Source organism: Phasianus colchicus, chromosome 21 (assembly GCF_987193195.1).
Source record: "Phasianus colchicus chromosome 21, bPhaCol1.hap1.1, whole genome shotgun sequence".
In the NCBI taxonomy this organism is placed as follows: domain Eukaryota; kingdom Metazoa; phylum Chordata; class Aves; order Galliformes; family Phasianidae; genus Phasianus; species Phasianus colchicus.
The window spans coordinates 6,196,902-6,218,317 of record NC_143456.1 but is presented as its reverse complement, the minus strand read 5'-3'; the positions used below and the strand labels follow the sequence as shown (position 1 = coordinate 6,218,317).

The 21,416-nt window shown below is 40.9% G+C and overlaps 1 protein-coding gene across 1 annotated transcript; it reads right to left on the bottom strand.

Moving 5' to 3' along the window:
* Nucleotides 1-603: 603 nt before the first annotated feature.
* RPA1 (replication protein A1) lies at nucleotides 604-21,393 on the bottom strand. Its single transcript, XM_031591715.2, has 17 exons — nucleotides 21,346-21,393; nucleotides 21,079-21,126; nucleotides 20,915-20,993; nucleotides 19,820-19,928; nucleotides 18,980-19,068; nucleotides 15,067-15,153; nucleotides 13,948-14,080; nucleotides 13,022-13,124; nucleotides 11,860-11,928; nucleotides 11,523-11,715; nucleotides 10,210-10,349; nucleotides 8,438-8,586; nucleotides 7,061-7,193; nucleotides 5,860-6,036; nucleotides 4,534-4,641; nucleotides 1,399-1,485; nucleotides 604-1,081 (listed from the first exon to the last, which is right to left on the bottom strand). The coding sequence occupies exons 1-17, from the start codon at nucleotides 21,376-21,378 to the stop codon at nucleotides 974-976; spliced, it is 1,845 nt and encodes a 614-aa protein (XP_031447575.1). The 5' UTR covers nucleotides 21,379-21,393; the 3' UTR covers nucleotides 604-973.
* Nucleotides 21,394-21,416: the final 23 nt, after the last annotated feature.

Sequence of the window (21,416 nt, the reverse complement as noted above, 5' to 3'; positions counted from 1 at the left end):
CTAATTAATTGCTTTCCAGTAATGAGAAGTCTTTGGTGTTCAAAGAAAGCAAAATTCACTACACAGGAATTAAACAGTGTTTATTCAAACAAATCTGCCCCCCCCCCCCCCATTGAAAGACCAGGTTTTGATTAACATCGTTACAAACAGAACCTAACAAACTGAACATACATACAGAACACATATAGGAAGGAAACGCGTGCTAAAATCAGCCAAAAACCTATAGTATTAATTGAAGTGAAAACTAAAGCAATGCTTTGTAGTTGCCTAGATTTCCCTGGGGGATGGAGAGTCAATGCTTATCTGCCTTCCTCAGAAGAGACAATTTTGATTAATATCAGACCCATCTGACTCAGTCTATTAAACCCTGAAGGAAGGATATTCTTCAGATATAAAAGATATGTCTTTGATTAATAATTCTACCATATTGCCATTCCAAGCATTAACTGCATGGCACCTGTGGAAAGAAAAAGCCTTTGAATTCTACAGAAAATAACTAACTCGTGCTAATAGACCTGCTCTCCTTCGTCCAGATCTGAAGGCTGCATGACACCCTCCCTCCCATCCTTTGCAGAACAAGTCCAAGTGCCAAGGTTGTCACTATTTTCTTGCAAAGACGACACAATGGTTATGTAATTCAGGTTTATGTATAGCAAGAAAGCAAAGTTACTTCAGATTTTCTGAATGCTTTGTCTAAAGATACTGACAATCTGTCTAGAGGATCCTCTATAGTGCTGTCACAGTTTAATAGACCACAAGAGTCTACAACATCATGGCCATCGGGTGCACTCTTAAGCTACCAGGGGCACATCTTCAGTGAAATGCATTAAATCACTCAACCCACTACACTGGGCTACCATGCGTGGTGTAACTAATGCCAAATTGTCATACACAGAGCAAGGAAAAAGTCAATGTAACATCCTCTGAGTTTTTCCTGGAAGTCTGTAGCTTTGATCAAGCAGCACGAGCCTTTTCATCCTAGCTGAGCATTTCTCCTGATGCTCGCGATCAACCTCTTGCTGTATTCTCTGTAGTTTACAGGTTTGACGTCCATTGCTGTAGCCTTAATACGAGATTCATCCTGCGAAAGAGAAAAAATGGCATGCAGAAAGAATACTCAGTGCCCGAGGCGTTTGGTTCTAACCTCTCTGCCCTGGTAACTCACTGTTCGTGGTACCAGGATTAGCTGGGAGAGCAGATAACTCCCAGAGCAGCTACACTGCTTTCATTTGGAACGAGTCATGCTGGGGGAACCAGAAAGGAAATGGCTTTAAAGACAGCAGATCCTCCTCTGGTACCCAGGATTGACAGTGGTTGCTGTAAGTCACTTGAAACTTCATCCCACAAAGATGAGAGGAGGAAGCCATCTCCTATGGCAGCATTGTGGAGGATACTTACATTGTACGTCTCCAGCTTTACTCTGATCTTGAACTCATACGTGTTGAAATTTGCATTTTGAAAGACTTCTTCAAACGCCTGCTCGTTCTGTGAGGAGGACAAAGAACAGATACAGCTGCACACACTCAAGCTTCTGGTAGTGCCATGACCCTTCACAACAGCTTATCTTTTGCTAGCATTCACAAAATACACGAACTAACTCATTCATGCACACAGACCCCCAAATTTTACACGCCAACACCACAGCTTAAAGCTTTTGAAAGTATAGTTCAAGGTGAAAAAAAACTTTTTAGAGATCTAAACAAAATAAGGCAGAATTGCAGCGAGCCTGCAGCCAAACAGACAGAGCTAACTAATTCACTGTTAGTTGTCTTATCAGTCGTTCAATTTCTCTGCTTATCCATTGAAGCCGTGTGCATCCTTCATATCCTGACTGACCCATTTAAACAATGATCTATAAAAGAGTGGATGCATGTTCTGAACATCTTTTATAGCCATTAGAAGACCATGTCACATTTACAACATAAGCTACTTCTAATTGCCATATGAGCACTAAACATAATCATCATTTATTACAGACAATTTGTCAAAACAATAGAAAATCAGACAAGTTGAAGACTGGAAAGTTTGTTGTTGTAAAAACACGTTAAAGTCTTTGCTGATGTTCCACAAAAATGCTGCAGCCCCACTGTGATAGAGACATGTCATTATTAATACATTCATCTACCAAACACACTCGATCAGTGCATCCAGGAGAGAGTGAAGGGGATGCTCCACCTTCATTCCAAGTGTTAAAGCTGCTGGTTTGAATGTGTGCAGTGCTATTTTACACCACATTGTGATTCTTCTAAGGTTTAGAAAGTGCAACAAATGAAAGCAAACAGAAGTAGCAAGCTGCAGACTGCAAAATTTTGGCACATCCTTCCTGAATATTGAAAACCCTTTCCTGAGACCATCACACGGATTAGAGGATAAGGAAGGTCACTTTATCAAGGATTTGGCTTCTGTTTCCACCCCTGCCACAAGCTATACCAACCATTAGTGAGTGGAAAATGACTGCTAGCATACCAGTCACTGCCCCACAGTAACAAGTGTGGTAGAAAAGGAGATGAAAGACCTGGCATGCACATGCTTCACACAGTCCCTGGCTGTACGTGGACTCAATAGACGCTGTAAGCAGCAGAAAGATTTCCACTGACTTCACAGGGCACTGGATGAGGTCTGCAGAGAAAAACCACTAAGACGAGCTTACTGAAAACACATCAAGTACCAAATTTAAAGCTCGTAAAAGTGTCAAATCAAAAACAATTTCTCCCGGAACACAAAGCATTCCTGCTCAAGGGCTCGTTCCATATTATGCTCCATTTTCTATCCCTGGCCGTTTCCATTAGGCAGCTCTTCAGAAGACATTACATGTTTGTATTGTTGCAGAGGATCTGCTGTCTCTCCTCCGCTCTCTTTGGCATTAAAAGTGACTAAGAAGTTTTGTTTGAACTCTAGCAGAGATTAAGCATGACTGAACTGAGACAATATTGACAAGATAATAATGTCTGAAAATGGAAATTCAGAAGTGCAGGCACACCTAATTAGAATGTCCTAGGAATACATCTTCCTACAGAACAGAGGTGTCCAGCCTGCAGGATGCCACAAAAACATATAGCATACAGACCACAAGCTTTGCATCACTTACAATCCAGAGTAAAAGTGCAGGGTTATGGGGAAACTAGCCCTACTTTACAGAAATGGCTCAGGACCACCAGGTTTACAGCCTCCTGGGATCCCAGAGCCAAGCAATGGGCTAACCAATGACTGGAACAACTGTGGAGCCCTTATATCAGCCATACTATAGCCTCAGTGTGGGAGCACAGCAGCATTCATAGACAGTACAATAACTTAATGCATTTTCCACAGTATTTAAAAATATAAAACAAAGCCCCACAGATATCGTATAGTAGTCAACTAAAAGCAAGAGGAGATTATTTTGGTGGGAAGAAAGGAAAACACAGCAGAGAAGCAGAGAGACAGAGCGAAGAAAATACTGTCTGTTAGCATTTAATGGCTTACAGCCATGTTAAAAACCATTCTAATCTGCCAAAGAAAGATTACTTAAGCATCTCTGCAAATGACCTATTTTAAAAGTCATGGTTTTTGTACTGCCCTCAAAGTTTCTGGTAATGTGGTGAAAAAAGAGCCTTCAGAAATGCCCTGACACACAAGTCCAAAAAGCTTCCTGCCTACTTACAAAGATACATACAAAGTGTTCCGAAGCTTTCTGGTTTTGTAAACAATTTTTTGGAACACATGAGGGATAGCACTGCTCGCATTCATGCCTAGAACAGTTTTGAGCAGATCTTTCCAATCTAGGTACAATAAAACAGTCTGTCCTTTCTGCTGCAGTCAGTGTGTTACAGCTGTCAGCCCTCTAAAGGCTGTAGTTCTATGGACAGGAAGACAGCTGGCCCTCAAGGTCCAGGTGACAGGGACAAGCTGATCTTCAGTCTAGCAGCCAAAAGAGCTCAGAGGTAGACAGACTGACTGTGGGAGCAAAGTATGGGGGAAACCAGGCAAATCTCTGTTCTCCAGGCAGATGGCCTGTGGAAAATAATCCTGAGAAGAGTAAACAAGTCCCTGCCAAGAACTTCAGAATAGGGAGAAGCGATGATTTGTGAACTCGTAAAAGATTCTGAAGTCCAACATCTGGAAAAAGCCTTTGGCCACCAGATCTCTGAGTTGGCCTATCAGCTCAGAGCACGAGCAACATCAACTTCTCCGATCAATCCCTTTTCTTGTCAGAAAATCCCTTTCTTTCACATGAGCCTTTTTTATTTGTTTTAATAACGCTATTGATTTCTACTACAGCAACATGAACACAACCCAATGCCCTTGCACAGGGTTATGAGTACAGCAGGTATCCACATAGGGATGAGACCATGCTCCCTGCTGCATCAGCACTGGTTCTCTAGAAGCAAACTGCATCTTGCCCAAGTTGTGCTTTAAGTCAACATCACAGGAATATTTCCTCACTGGGAAGATCACAGAAAGGAGGAAATCTGAGGTCTGCTCAACAGCAAGGTGTGTAAAACACAGACCCACTTCTCAGCATTTACTATAAATGTAATGAGGTAACTGACTGACCTTTTCCTTCAGCTCTCCCAGGAAAGTAGCACTTTGCCCAAGAATGAATTCTGCTGACTCTTGGAAGCAAGTCACCCATTGGTAATCTAGAGAGTCTGCAATGGTCACCTAAAAAAAAAAAAAACACAACAACAAACCAAAGTAATTCCATCCAGTCGTACTGTCATCTTTGAGCAACAGATACAAGTGGTATTTCACAGCTCAAGAACCCTGTGCACTTTCCATCACTGAGGGTGGAAGACAATTACTTATTATTTTACTTTTTAAAAGAGCTCAACAGAACCTCAGAGTCGTTCAAAGTATATTAATGTCAGCACGTTGTATCACAAGAAGAGGCCAACAAGATCACTATGAATAAACACTGATGGATATTCAGTTCCTTTTCCTCCATCACTGATGAGCTGGAACCATGCACAGGTAGCCCAGAACAGTAACAGCCAAGGGTGACACCAGCAAGATTGAGACCAGTATTTATTTAGAACTTGGGCATAAATATCTGTGATGCTATGCTATGAGAACTATCAAAAATTTCAAGAACAAGACAGAGCAATAAACAGATCAAGTACCAGCCTCACCCGTGAGGCTGCTTTGACAATTAGGAATGCAAAAATAGGAGACAAACTGTTCTTAAGGCCTTGATTGTAACCTCAGTATCCCCTTTATATTCTAAGAGAGCGACAATGCTACATTAAGTAGTTCATGTATTCCTAGAAGTTATCTGCTAGAAATTATTCAGAAGCAGTTTGTGTTTCAGTGAGACTGCAGGGATAGTTCTCTCTGCATGCCCACCTGGCACAGCATTTCTAAGAAGCAGATACAACTCTACAGTGTAAAAACAGAAGAAGGTTCAACGCTTATGGGGTAAGCAGGCATCACAATAATAATCCTCACTGTCTTCCAAAGCAGGCTCCATTAAAGCCTGAGACAGAACAATACCTACAAAAGAAAATGTACTAAATATAGGTAGCAGCTGTAAAAGTGCAATTACTGCTCTCCAGAAATGCCATTTTACTTCAGTTTATCTTCACTACTGAAGAGGCGTAGGCCATCTGTACTCTGCACTGCATAGTACACTTGGAAACCAGAATCAACTGAGCTAGCATCAACTTTTTGGCAAAGAGAAAAGCTTTTAATTGGAGCGCTAGGAAAACAAACTGCTTATCAGCTCAATGAAACATTCCTCACCCAGGTACGGACACGAGTCACTTCTATCCCACAGGAACCTTGGACAAACACAGCAGCCTAACGTTCTCTCAAAAGCCTTCAAACCTGCAGTGCCAATGGAGAGCAGGGAGAAGCCCTGCCTGCCCTCACCAGCTCACTTACCAGCAGCATCATGCGGTACTTGAAGTTGGGGAACTCACGATCGCACTTCTCACAACGATACAGTCCATTCTGTTGGTCTATCACTTTCTTATTGCAATCCTGAGAGGGACAGGCCTGGTACATGCAGTTCTCTTTGCGCAGATGTACTATTGTGCCCACACAGCTAAAATAATCCGCCTAGGAGAGTGAGTGTGCAACATTAGCCTCAAAATACTCAGTGTTTTCCAATTCTGAATTAACTACAAAGCAAGGCGTCCATACTTGGATATTTAGGATTAGGAAGCTTAACAGCTATGGATTATTGGGAAACTGTAAATCAACCCCTGTCGCAATCATTTCCAGGCTTCCATTATGTTAAATAAAGCCCCCAGAGCAAGATTACTCTGTGTTTCCATTGCGGGGAACTCCGATTGCTAGGTTTTCTTCAGATAAAGCACATTCACTTCTCCATTGTGTCTGTTCAAATCTCTACTTTTTCACAGGATTAAGATTCTGCACTTTCTTATGCTTCTTTTAGGAGTCAGTACAAAAACCAGAAAGCCTACTGTGTAGTATTACAGATAAGCGTTTGATTAAACTATAGCCCACAGAACAAAATACCCACTCACCACACTAAAATCATCACCCTAATGGTTTAAGACCACAGCCAAGTCTTTCAACAGATGAACAGGGGTTAAGAACCACATACAAGAAAGGCACCGGTAATTCAGCTATTTCCTGTGGAAGTTCTTTATCTAGATCAAAGTTTTTCTCTATACTGAATGGCTTAGTACTAAAAGTTTGAAAAGAAAAAACAATTATAGTTTTTAAAAATAGGTTGGAGCATGTCAAGAAGCATTTTAAGCCTAAAAATGCTAGAAAACTAGACCTGGGTCTAGCTTTTCTATTGAGCAAGTCTGCCTTGGAAACCCTTCCTCCAAATGCACCTCTTTGCCCTACAACACTTCGTGCTATTCACATTAGCATCTTTGGGGTGGTCTATTGTCACTATTTATCCAAGACTTAGAAAACTCTTGCACACATAGGATCATGTTGCAACATCAGCAAGGGACTTGGATTCAGTGTTTCGGATTGTTTGGTTTTTGTTGTTTTCAGAGTAAGCACACAGCCCAACAACTGGACTTTCACAATAAGCAGAACACCAAGGTTTTCTTCCCCCCTCTCAAACACACAAGGCTTGCAGTCAGCTGCCATGCCTTACCTTATCTCCCTGTCCCAACCTCTCTGATTTGGCTTCATACAAAGTTTTCCAGTTGGTATTCACCCCCGACGCCGACCCACCTCTCACATCAGAGATGGAGGCACATTCCAGAAGCTGTCCCTCAGAGTCAAACCTGGAACCACAAAGATGCATTGCTATTTTTGGATGGCAGTCCAGCTTATCATAAACTTACGTTTAGTTTCATGTACTTAATACATGAAGGATTTTTTTTTTTCCCTTAAAAATCAATGATTGCAAAGGAAACAATTACAGTAATTTGTGCATACTGCAAACAAAAATAGCATTTCAGAATAAGTTAATACTCTGACTTAATTAGCATAGTATTTTATAAATCCACAAAAGGAGGGCAGCTTTGTTCTATATAACTGCAATTTGTTTGCCAGCTAGTGGTCAAACCACGCACTGCATGCTTCTTAAAGGCAGTCAGATAACAAGATTTAAGGGCATCAAGATATTTCCATAATTAAAATTAAATTACACGGTACCATTATCTTTGCAGCAGCTTCAAAAGGAAAAGCAAATAGCATTGAACAAATTATGCCTCCTGTGTTAAAATAAGAAAGCACTCCTTTTCTGAAAAAGGTTGTACTATCATCCCATTCAGCGTCTTTTGTGATTTGAGAAACGCCAATAGAACTCAAAAACAGAAGATAATTAAAATGTGACAGCAATAGCTAAGACCCACAATCAATTTCATCTTCAACAACCCTCTGAAGTATAGAAGCTCTGCTCAATCTGAATAATGGAGAACGCCAAGAAATATTTTATGCACGTTTAAAGGATTGAGGCAGAATGTGAGCCCAGGATTCACAAAAAGTGATGCTGTAGGGACTTCACCCCATTAGCACACACACCAAATCTCACTGTGTTAGTAGCTGTAGCAGATAATTTAGCAACTACCTACGCTAGAAGCAGCAATGAAGCACTGAGAAGTCACTTGGTTTTCCTGATAAAAATAAAAGTGTTATTTCACTAATTGAAAATATCTGTTAAGGAATAGACACTAAGAAGTCAACACAGTACCTGCAGTTCATATTAACAGAGGACACAACAAAACTCTGTCCTCTCTGTTAAACAGAAAATAGAGTTGGTCAGAAGCCTGATTTCACTCAGTCTTCCAAGACTTTGGGTCAGCATGAGCTATACTCCTATTTTATTTCTTCCAACATCTGATATGGAATTAAAAGTTTTCAAACTGAACAGTGCTTTCAAGGAAGAGAAGTTTCTACAAGCCTGGAACCCACACCCTATGCTCCCTTTCTTCAGTACTCTACAGACTGCTCAAATGTAGACAAATAGAATAAAACAAATATTCCACAACAGGAGAAATGAATCAACACAAGCACACGGTCATACCATCCTCGGAGCTTGAAAGCCTCTGGGCTATCAGGGTTGACAACCACTGTACTCGATGACATGACAGACAGGCTTCTACCACCAAAATCAGAGACCCGTGCTCCTTTGATGGCTATCACAGGTTGTCTGGAACCATCAAACTTCTCAGCCTGCATGTGTGGAAAACAAACAAACAAAAAACAGAAAGCGTTCATAAGCATGCTGCAGTATACTTGCAGTCATAGCTCACAGATCATGACAAAAGACTCAACCCAAGTCAGACCATCTTACTGTAGTTGGAAGATATGATTTTAGACAGCAGCACTGGGAGTTTAGGAAAGGCAGCTAACAGTTTTGTAATCCTAACACCCCATTTCTCGGGGAACCAAAGAATCCTACCAGTGCAGCAACTGTGCACCACCAGTTTAAAGAAAAGGGACTGATCATCTCCATTAAGAGTTTTAAACAAGATTTTAGAAAGGGAGATGGGCTATGGGAACAAAGGTTTCTCCAAACAGGGGTTATTTGGTCAAATTAGTCTCTATGGGACATCAAATAACTCACTTGGCTTGACTGAACCAATCATGTCTCTTCACCTACAGCTTAAGAAGCATAGGTATGCTGACCAAACACTTTCCTCAGCTTTCTATTTTCTGTTTTTAATCTCATAAAGCTGCTTTAATGCTGTTCAGTTGCTATCAGTTTGTTATCCAACTAAAGTCTGACACTAACAAAGAATCTCTCGGCACTAGAGAGGTTTTGAAAGGTATAGATTTCCTGGACACCACACCACTTAACAAGCAAGGAAAGGATCATGTGCTTACGGACCACAAATGAGCTGGAGTTAGCAAAAGCACTTGCTGTATCCATGAGATACAAAAAGAACACACATCTTGACAGATAAGGCAATGAGTTATTGGGGAGATATGGATTCTAACACTAGGTGTGCCAGCTGCAAGCAATAAGTCACTTCCCCTCAATGCTTATGTTACCTTTACTCCACAACAAAGCAAACATTTAACTTCCTAAAATACAGATCCCTGATCTGAGAGTTACATAACTAGTAACCTCTCCAGTAACAAGCTGGTTCAACCTCATAGCTTTATGATACTGAACCTCAGTTTACTTCGTTTACATCAGCAGATGGTTAACAATGTTCAGCCACCTACAGTATCAGAGCACTCCATCATTTAGCCACGAGGCACCACTGCCAGGCTGGCAGGATGACTCCCATTTTATAGACCAGAACATAAATCCCTAAGTATCTGCACCTTGGAAAACAAAGCAGTTTGTTATCAAGATAAAGGAGCAGTTCACAGTAACTACACAAACTTTCCATTCCCAAAGCTCTGACATTTTAAACTCTTAGTCTGAGATACAGCCTTCCAAACCCCTAGTTAAGCAGCAATTTATTCAAGCTAACAAGTACCCTACCCTAAGAATAAAACTCCTCACAAACAAGACATCTGTAGCCATCGGCTTTTCCATGATCAAACCCCAACTCATATCCTTTTCTAAACCAGAAACCTGTTATCTACAGTCTTTGTGCCTGAGACATCATGTCTGCAGTTGTTCAGAACACATTAGTCAGATCATGTCAGCAGTCTGTCAGAAAAAGGTTACGAACATCACACCTGAATGTAACCAGACAGTCTTTCACCTTCTTTCTACCCCGATCCTCCAACACCTAGGACTCTGTCTCACTACTATACCCATCTTAGATGACAATGGTGTGTGTTTCTTCACCCTACACAAAGAAACCTTTGCTTAAGAACAGGTAAGAGAGCACATACCTCATTTCCCCATAGCGTAGCTGTCACCAGTTTCCCTGATGTATCCATCAGATGCACATTCCTCTTCGATACCTCCCTATTGCTAGCTTTCACTACAATTTTAGTGACATCTTCATAGCTCTTACAAATTCCAATTACATCTGAAAAAGAGTTACGATTTACTTAGAGTTGCTCAAGGGTCACAGTTGGGGAATACAACACCACAAGAGAAGAATTCATTCCTAGTGTCAGATTTTTACCTTGTAATATCCCAGCTCCCTATTCAAATCAAATCTGATATGGAAATTAAGTGTATTATGGCAGGAGTGCTCCACTACAGAATTCTTCAGTGCTTTAATTTTGTTGACGAATTCATTAAGATATTCATGAATGCAAGCCTCACCACATTAAAGAGATCAAGGCATCACAATCTTTTTCCATCACATTCTGCCAAAGGACTTCACCCCCGATTCCTGCTGTGCTTAAACATGTCCTTGCAGGTTAAGCAGAAGGCTCTTGGACACAGGGCTTCAAAACGATTAACACAAAGAAGCAACTGGCTAGTGCCCTTGCTGCAGCCCCCTACACCAGAAGCTGCAACTTGAACAAGTTTTGGAGGCTGAACTAGATGACCTCCAGAGGTCCCTTCCAATCCAAACCATGCTGTGACTCCTGTGAAGTCGGCACGTTTTGGCAGCAAGAAGTAATGCAATGCCCTTTGCACTCCCTAATAAGAACCTATTTTGAACATCATAGGTCTACCTTTAAAATTCTTAGCTGAATGCCTCTGAATCACATGCATCTTGTGCCTGTGAAACCTGAGCTCCCTCGCCCCCACCCAAGCCTCTGATTTTTCCGGAGTACTCTGCCCAACAAATTACAGAAAAACAAACCTCCAATACTTCACAAAGCAAGCCAAAACAGTCATGCAACTTGGACTCGGATGCAATGCAGTATGCCAAAATCACTACGAGATAATTAGATAGTGAAAGCAAGCAAGACCATGGAAGGTATGAAACGCACACGTGCTGAGCAAGGACACTTTTCTTTCAACCCTTTTCTGTGGAAAACAATGATCTTAAGACAATAAACAAGTAGCATTTACTGTCTTTTGCTTGAAGCACAATTTTGCAGAGAAATCAGTATATATTGTTAGCTGAATAGGATAAAGACACCTTAACCATTAAACTGCCTAGGGCATTTTCAACAGCAACCACCACAAACTAAATCCACCCAAAAGTTCACCTCCCATTGCTCACTGCCTCCCCAGTATTCACAATACTAAAATAAAGTTTCAAAGTCTTATAGCATGTCATTTCACTACTCAGACTGACCGACAATTGAGTCTTTGGGTGTGTTCTCCAAGTCAGAGATGGATACAAAATCAAACTGAACAGATGGAAGATGCTGGGCATCGTCACAGGGCACAACTGAAGTCTCATTAGTGAATGTAATCTCATAATCATTCTTAACAGCTGTATACTGCTTGTTAGCAGTCTTCAAATTGCCTTTGGTAAAATAATATACCTAGAGGAGAAAGCAATGAAACAGAGGAAATTATCAGAAGTCAGACAGAGAAAATAGATTGTGTTCACCTTTAAAAATCCTTGCTATGCTGAAGTGCCTCTTTTCTAGCTCATGTCAGACCATGAAAACACAACAGCACCGTACCTTGTTCAGTTCAATGAGAGGAAAGAACTTGTCTGCTTGATCATTGAATGCTGTAGCTCTAATCTCACCCTGCAGGAAAACGGGAGAGGCGGTCAGAACTGAAATTCAGCATAAGTAAATAAACTATATTAAGAAATCCCTGACAGTGTTTAGTGGCATCAGTTCTACAGGCAGCATGGGCTGTCAGGCTAGCTCCAGACACCTGAGAAACAGCCAACACTCTCTTTACATTTACAGCTATAGCTAGAATGACATATTCCACACCTGACCATCAATTCTCAGACTCAAGTCTCATTAGCATCCCTAGAGCTCTGGAATTACTATCACACAGACAGCACTGAACTCTTGAAACTAGCATTAGTTGACATTACAGGAAAGAAAAGTTTGAATAGATCACCTAGCTCCACAAGTTAGCAAACAGTATCTTCAGCTTAGTCCTGCTCATAAACAATGCCAAGTCCTTAAGTAATTATTAATAACAACTATAAATTCCCTAATTTTTTTGTTTTTACATTTGACTACTAAGAGCACGCAGAGAAAACAAATGGCTGATGACAACATGTTACATTATTAACCTCACATTTTATACTAAATATAATCTTGCAGAATCTTGTTTGTTTTCACGACAGAAGGCGGTAATTTGATAAGAGGTTTGACAAACTGCAAGTTTAGTTGGATTAACCAGATACCATTCCCCAAACAAACCACAGATGAAATTTCCGAGTATTACAATAATTTATAGCCTGATTTCCTCACGAAAATGAAAGCTTATAACTTGGAGGCGACGCTCCTCTCACTCCTTGTTTTGTACCGTGTATCTAAGTAAGGGTGAGAGCTCATTCTCAATCTAAAGGAAATGATGACAAACAAAGTATTAGGTTGTCTGTTTCCCTAAACAACCATATTTTGAAGCTGCAAAAATTGAGTCACATACTACAGGCTTTGATGAAAAATAATCAGCAACGCCATACATACAAGACTTCATTCTGGATAAGGACTGGATCACTGATGTTCGAGTTAATGAATACAGAATATGAACTTCAGTCATAATAATAAAAAAAACACATTTTCTATAACACACTTTATTTCTTCCATTCTGTCTTTATGAAGGGTTCAGCAGCGTCTGGCATCCGTTATCTTTTTCTCAATACAGAACACTTACACTCTCATCAACCAGCTCTATAGAGAAGAGCTTCCCCTCACCACGGGAGTTGCTCCATGTGCGGATCTGCCCTTTTTGGGTAACACGAGCACAAATGGTCCACCTGAAATTGTGCAAGAAATAAGAGCTGTTCCATGTCCTCTTTTATTTATATATGTATTTTTTTTTTTATTTTTAGAAGAGATTGAATTTACCAACCTTTGGAACTGGAATGACACTATTTAAAAAGCCACAATTTTTCCACTGCACCTCAGCAATTCTACCTGCCTTTCTGCTGCTATTTTAATGTTCTCGACCATTAAAGGCAGAAAGTTATATAGAGAGCAACAACAAAGCCAATCATAAAACATCCAGTAGGACACAGCAGCAAATAATCTTTCTGCAGAGCAGCACGCCTCAAATCTTTCACTCTTCTAGGGTAGATTTTTCATACAACAGCTTGTCTGTTCTGAAAATCCATGCTAGAACTCAAGAGCCCAATTATATGATTTGCATTTAAACTTAGGTAATCAAATCAGTTTGCATAATTTAAAAACTGTCATTCACAAAATAATTACATCCTCAAGCTTTTTCAACAAAACAGTAGCCACAGTGAATAGCTCACTGAGACATTCTGTCATTACCTTCCCTAAAAGAAGATCACTTCAGGAAAAAAGGTGAATCAAATTACTTCTCAACTAAAATATTAAAAAGCTATCAAGCTCAGCAGGGTAACTTCACCAAGTTTTCAGATTTTCAAAGTGCTGATGAAACAAAACCTGCACAGCTATTTCTGTAGGTTTTATGGTTTTGTTGCCCTGTTCCTCTGTACCTCTCCCCTATGTTAACAGATAAAGACCAAACTTAATAAAGAATGATTTATGAGATTCATACATCTCTGTAAATATAAGACAGCCAGAAATACGTGGCAAACCATTATAACTCACTTAGATTGGTATGGATTCAAGCTGGCAATGGGCACTACTTTGGACTGCGTTCCCCCTGGTGTCTTCACTGAGCTGGGAGCACTGGCTTTACTAAACTGGTTTGAGGGAGCGTGGTACTTTGGAGCAGCAGAACCTTTCAAAAAGAGAAAATAAAACAAACACAACAAAGCACACAGCATTTCAGCCACGCAGACAAAAATGCGGGTTAAGATCAACTCATTCAACATGCTATAATATAAAAGTTTGATGAATCACTCCCACTCTTGGTCACAACAGTTTTTTAGGCTGCAAATGAGACTCACTCAAACCTTAAAAGCACACACAGTGAAGATGGAGGTCAGAATCAACGTAGGTGGCAAACAACCACTTGGCAGCAAATATGGCACATCGCATTTTGGATCTACACTTGGACAAACAAGGAAGGAATGGTACCCCACAATCAAAGCACTCCTGATGTAAGGCAATGCTACTAGTTCTAAACAGAACCTCGTTAAAGTATAAATGTAGGGCTTTTTTTCCTTCCTGTCCTTAAAGCTGATGATAACTTGTTTTCTGCTAGAATAGCAAGTGTCAAAATTTTGCAATTTCAAAATACCAAAATCATTCCTAAACACCAAGGTGAAAGCAGCACCAAGGGTTGGACTTCGATAACCTCATCACTTTAAAAATAAGCCTACGGGTTGCTTGCCTTTTTCAGCATCTTGCTATTTAAAATCTTGATCAAAACATGTCCTGCACCACATAAGCTGTTTGGCCTCAATAGCTCAGCACTGACAACACAACTTTCAGCCAGCTACAAATTGTAGCTGACTTGGGTGCCCACAGAGCACCTTTTCAAGAATGCAGAATTGCATCAGAGTAGATGTTCAGTTCATGCTGCTTTGTCAGAGCTGTTTCCTATTTGTTTAACCTGGGGAAGGGAGGTAGGGGAGGAAAATGAGGCAAATTTTTTTTTATTTTTAAGATTCAAATGACATAGCCTCTTGAAACAACTCATCTCTTCAAGCTACAGGTTTGTCTCATGTAGTTTCTTCTGCAACATTACTATGGAAAGGCCCTTTTACTTTTTTTATTTTAAGTTTTGCTGTGCACAACAATCCCACCCAAGATTATTCTTACCTGCTACTGACAAATTGCCATTCGGTTGCTGTGGTTTGTTGGGTGCTGTGTTGGCTGTTGGAGCTGAAGAACGTTGCTGTCCCTGCCCTGGTAATCAAATTGAAAGAGACCATTTAGGACAGCAGGGAACAGAGTAATTAAAAACCACCCTTCAGCATTTTCAGGAAATTAGGTTTGCATGAAAACAAGATTTTAAACACAGAACACATGCTAAAACTCAGGTGTTACAGGGCACAGCAGCAGTAAGCTATCTGTTGAACAATATTAACATGGAGGAATTTCAGTCAGATCTCTTTCCTCAAGCAACTGCTTTCTACTTAAGAAGAATTCAGCGTTGACAGTTATTTAAAAGGACAGCACTGAAGTAATCCTGACAACTTCTCAGTTCTTATAGGCTTCTATTGCTCTGACAGGTAGTTTCTGCTACTATCTAACAGACAGCATTTAAAAAAAAAAAACTAAACATAGGGAGAACTCCTCCTTAAAATTCAGAGGCCAAAAAACCACTGGGTAAAGTCAAACCTGTAGTTATAGAAAACACTTGCTACATTTTATTTCCAAAACATGAAGAAGTGATGGAAGGTGATGGGGGTTCTTAGGATACAATGGCACACTGCATAAGAAGCATGCCACAGTGAGTACATCTTCTGTATTTTTTTAGGCTACAGGGCTTTTACTTGGATTATATCTGTAATAAACTGCAAGAGAAAGTACAGAATGACACATGTAGAAAAACATTACACTACAGAAATAATCCATAGGGCAAAAACTGGAGTAAGTTTACAAGAACAATTATTTTGCCAACGTATTTTGCCTTTAGGTCAGTCAATACCCAACACCATTGTCTCTTTGGGCACAGCTAACACTTCAGCCACCAGTCTGCAGGACATCCTTGGCCAAGGTAGGCAAAGCCTCTCTGATCTGGGGGTGTGGAAAGTGGAAAAGTGAGATTGAGCCTACAAGCATTGCAAGGAACAAAGCAGAGAATCCCAGAACAGAAGGGCAAGAAAGGATAGCACAGAAGGACAATACTACCCTGGTAAAGCACAGGCTGATGCTGCTTACTCTACACAGGTAGCCCTCTGGTTACTTTTAATCCAGACCAAGGTAACAGCTCAAAACCACCCTGCTCCTCTCATCCCAGCAGAGACAGAAATCTCCCTAGCAACAGTGTGACGTCAAACAGCAACGTGCACTTACTGCAGAATCCACTAGATGGAGAAACCAGAGTTCCCCCTCCTTCAGCTGCCTCACTTACTCAGAGGACTGAGTCAGTGCTCAACCCCAAATTCATTGCAAGTAAGAGAAGAGGAAAAAAGACAACACTTGAGAGAAAATATGTCTGGCCAGGGAAAGAAGTTACAAGAACTGAAGTGTGCAAATGAAACCCAACACTTAAAATACCTCATCACTTTTCTGCTATATATATTGGCTTCATAGAACCCAAGACTTTGGCTACACAGCCCAGTCTAATGTGGTAGCTGTAGTCCCAACAATATGTTATTGAGAGTCCCTGCTACATCCCTGTCCCAGGGCTGAGCTGCAGCACAAATGGAGGAAGAAGAAGGAGATGCACTTTGAAAGAACACACACCAAAAAGCAATAGTGGAAAGAGCAGGAAGAAAAGCAAATGTATAAGTATACAAGCATTTCAACACTGAAAGATTAATGACAGAAATTAAATATAAGTAGCAAGTAATTGTTACAGTAAGAATGAAGTCCAACATCAGAGCAATTTCAATGAGATTAATGGCAGTAATAACATTACCACGTAGCTTTGTACAAAGAACTAAACTGCTCCATCTTAATTTTCAATACTATAATGAAAAGCTGCCTGAGAAGTTTTTATGGTATGTATCAAGAAGATTGCATCTCCAGCTTTCTTGTTAGGCAGATTAACCACCTACTGCTCAACTGCAAAGTGGCCAAAAGCAATCTCCTCATTGCCTGGGTCCTTCTGGGGCAGGAAAGAATATTACTTAATCCTAGGTCTGGATTGAACTTGAGATCAGTATTTAAAGTAAAACTTGTTTTCTGTAACTGAAATGTTATTTAATGTTAAAAACAAACAAACCCTAACACCATCACTGTGTGAATTTTGTACAATTGTGTTGGTGTTAAAACAAAGCATATCCTGCAGCAAATTTGGCACCTCTTAACCATCTATATTTGAGGCCTTCATTGCTGAGTACTCGTGTGTGTCAAAGCAAAGAACAGAACTTTCACCAAAATAACTTGAATTTTACCAGAATTTATACTCCTAAGGATGTATTTTTGGCTCAGTTCTATAAGACAGAAGATTCTCTGTTGTTTCTAAGCAACAATATGACAAGAACACCATAGTTCACAAGAAACGTGCTCCTGTATCATACAGGCAAGTGATACAAGAGGAAGACAATACAGTCTGCTCAATAGGTGTTCCAAATATCTTGGTCTCTACAGCAACTGTGAGATTAAGCCATAAAATCTGAGATGTCAACACATTTTTTAAACAGCAATTAGCTAAGTAACTATCAGAGGAACAAAGGATTCTTTAGGCTCATTTAACAAATGCATCTCTAATTCCCCAGGAAAAAGAAAAGTTGATGAAGAAAGATGTCTTGGCAACAAAGTCTTATTTCTACTTCAGTTAGTAAAGCAGATCTTAAACCAGAATTGCAGTATGTACCACCATTTGTCCAAAACATCTTACAGAAATTGCTGTCACTACTGTGTGGTTCCTTAACAGTAAAAACAAATTGATTCGTTTCCACCAGGAGAAAGAAAAATGGAAAAATTCCCTGAAAAAAAAAAGTTATTTGCTGTTGAGTTTCAGCCATTATCTGTACGTGTGCCAACAACAGAGAAGCTCAAATATTTTCTTTAAGCATTTATTATCCTCTCTCTTGTCAGGAAAGAAAACTCCAAGAAGGGAGCATACATCTAAACATCTCAGGGGAAAAAAAATACATTATTTTGAAAAAAAAAAAAAAAAAGACATTTGCCTGAGAATTCATTTAGCACATGAAAATGAAGAACGCAGTTATTCACACAACGTAAAACTAATAATTCACAGTAGGTCAGACCAAGGGCCATCCAGCACATCATCATTTTTCAGATGGCAGGGAAGGAACAGGTACTCAGGACAGCCTGCATGCTGGCCATGTTTTCATAACCATAAGTCACCTATCTACTTTGGGCAATTTCAGTTTCAGTGCTTCCATTCATGCAGAGGATGTATTGTTATGTTTAACAGCCTCTAATGGATTTTTTTTTTTTTTTTTTTTTTTGCATGTAATTGCTTTTTGAACCTCTGCCAGTTTTTGGCACCTACCTCATGTAGCAACGTGTTCTATAATTTAGCTATGTGCTGTCTGGGAGGTGCAGTACAGCCTTTGTTTTAGAACTGTTAGTTGATAATATGAGAACTAAAGAGTATCAAATGGATGTAGAAAAGAAAGAGATTCATCATTCTTTACTCATCCCCTCTGTGCCATCTTACAGTTTTATAGATCATTATTACGTCTTCTTCCAGACATTTTCTTCCCAGATAGAAGAAATCCTACCTTCCTTGGTTACTCACTATGAAGAGGTACAGAACAGCTTTCACACGCTCACTGGATCTCTACATAAAGCCCACTAACACATAATACAAACCTGTCAATGCTAACACAAAGCACAGACACTTCTCAATACTCCTTAGAGATGGAAGCTTCAGCCAAGATGCAGAGCTTACAAAAATATGAACAAACCATACTTTGTGTCACACAGACAGCAAGGATTTTCAAGACGGGGACATTTCTGTTCCAAGCATAAGGGAGTCGCACATGCTTGACTGCTTCTTTTTAAATGAGAAGAAAGAAACAGATAGCTGAAAGAGTGTGATAAGAGGCAGCCTGCTCACAAGAGGTTTTTGTTTATAGAGGAGACTCACCTTCGTTGTAAGGCACTGGGTTGCCAACAGTCCCACCAACCATATCAGCAGTTTTCAGGACATCTAAATCCATCAGTATAACCACTCTCCTACAAACACAAAATAGACAGTAATAAAGACTCACTCCCTCTGTAAGTCTTTCAGGCTCTGAGTATCCTCCTCGTGCAGATATGAGAACCATCCACTAGGGGCTGATTCTTTGTACAAGGGAATATAGAAAACAAAAGCTCTCCACTATCAATTTAACCTTCTCATGTTGTACAAGTAGATTTGAAAAAGTATCACATTTCACCAAGGACACTGACAGCAGGATGAATGGGCACAAAGAAATGCCTTGAAACAACAGCATTTTAAAAGCATTAAAACCATGCCAAATTTCTTAAGAGAATCCACTCTGCCTCAAAAGTTGTATTTCCTACACAAAAACATGGAATAAAAACAGATGCAGAAGTTCAGATCGTGTTCTCCCACACATACATCATTTTTAGACAATCACTTCTCTCCGATCACTTCTCATTTTACAGTTCCTACTTCAGTTCTCTCAAAGTCTCACAAAAGATCAAAGATTTCACACCACGTAACCTTCACTGCTTCTTTTCCACAGCAGGTAGTTTTAAGTGAATTGAAACGAAGCAGTACAATTTGGAGTATTCCACCTGGAGGCCTTCAATTACTGAGTTACTTTCTGCAAGTGCTTACGCTGTGTGCTTTCCTTCCTGCACTTATTATTTTCAGAAATGCCTAATCAAAAAGATTTGGCCTTCACTTAGTCCCACAGGACAGAGCATCCATTAGCACAGCTGCCTTTGTGTAGAACCACACTTAAAGAAATGCACGTACCTTCCATCTTTCAAGCTGTTGACAATGAATCTGTTAACCTGGCAAATACAGTGTGCTGATAAACGTTCCTCTTCCACAAGGGGGTTCAGCTGTGTCGCCAGCATGAATGCTACAGGGACAGAAGAACATTAAAGACATTAACACATGCTGGCATTACAGGGGCTGCCTAGTCCCAGTCCACAAGCATTACATTAGATCTACGACTGGCTCAGTTAATTAGCACATAGAAAACAGTATATCAGCTAATAAGTTGCAACCCTGAACATAAGTTATGTTGTATTCATTCCCCAAACTTCTAAGAGTGCAATGACTGATCTCATCAGTGTTTATATATATTGAAAACGTGTGAGCTAAATGGATGGGACCAGGCTCTGTGTAGTGGTGTGAAGCAACAGGACAAGGGCAACAGGCAAAAACTGGAAAGGATCACAGGAAGTTCCACACAAACACACAAAAGAACTTCTTTACTGAAGGTGCCAGAGCAATGGAACAGGCTGCCCAGGGAGGTGGCGCAGTCTCCTCATCTGGAGATATTCAAGATCCACCTGGACATTTCTCTATTCAACCTACTGTCAGGAAACTGCTTTAGGAGATGGGTTGGACTTGAGGGTCTCCAGAGATCCCTTCCAACCCCTGTGATTCATAGAATGATTTGGGTTGGATGGGACTTTTAAGATCATCTAGTTCCAACCCCTGTGCAATAGATAGGGACACCTCCCACTAGACCAGGTAGCTCAAAGCCCCAACCAGCCTGGCCTGGAATGCCTCCAAAGAGGGAGCATCCACAGCCTCTCTGGGCAACCAGTGCCTCACCACCTTCACAGTAAAGAATTTATTTCTAACATCTTATCTAAACCATATGATTTCACGATCATATACTAACGTCAGAAGAAGACTGAGCTAATTACTTTAAAAATCAGCATTACAAAACCACATCTAGAATTCCCTGAGCGTTACAATGCAGCTGCACACTTCAGGCAGAGCCTGTGCTCCCCATACACACCCTACTTTCTTCTGTACTGGCTTGATTGCTATGGAACCTGACGTTACACTGAAGCTGTAGCACCACCACGCTTACAAACACCTCATACTCACAGGAGAGCGTGTTCACCCCATCGCTCATCAGCACTCGGTACCGAGGAGGCCCATTTCCTGTGGCAATAGCTCGTGTGTTCTGTGGGAAAATACCAGCTCGTCACTTCTCTTCCCTAAGTTCTTCAAAACCACACATCGATGCCTTTAGCAACCCCAGTACTCACAATAACTTGCAGCACGGGCTTGCAGACGTTCTCTCCCTGCATTATAGCCTGGAAAAGAGAGGAAGAGCCTGAGAACGGTGCCACGCTGCGCTCTGAGACCAAACGCTGAGGGGAAACGGCCCACGGGGCAGCGCTGGGCCTCTCCCCGCTCCCTTTCCCCCTCCCGGCCCTCCTCCACGAGCCCAGACATGACGCAGTCCTCACGTTCCCCCCTCAACCTTCACACCCCGGACCCAATCCGGCTCCTCCCGCCTCAGGACCCCTCACCGCGATGGCGCCTTCGCTCAGCCGCCCGCTCATGGCTGCGTTCCGCTCTGCTCTCCACGCTCCTCCGCCGC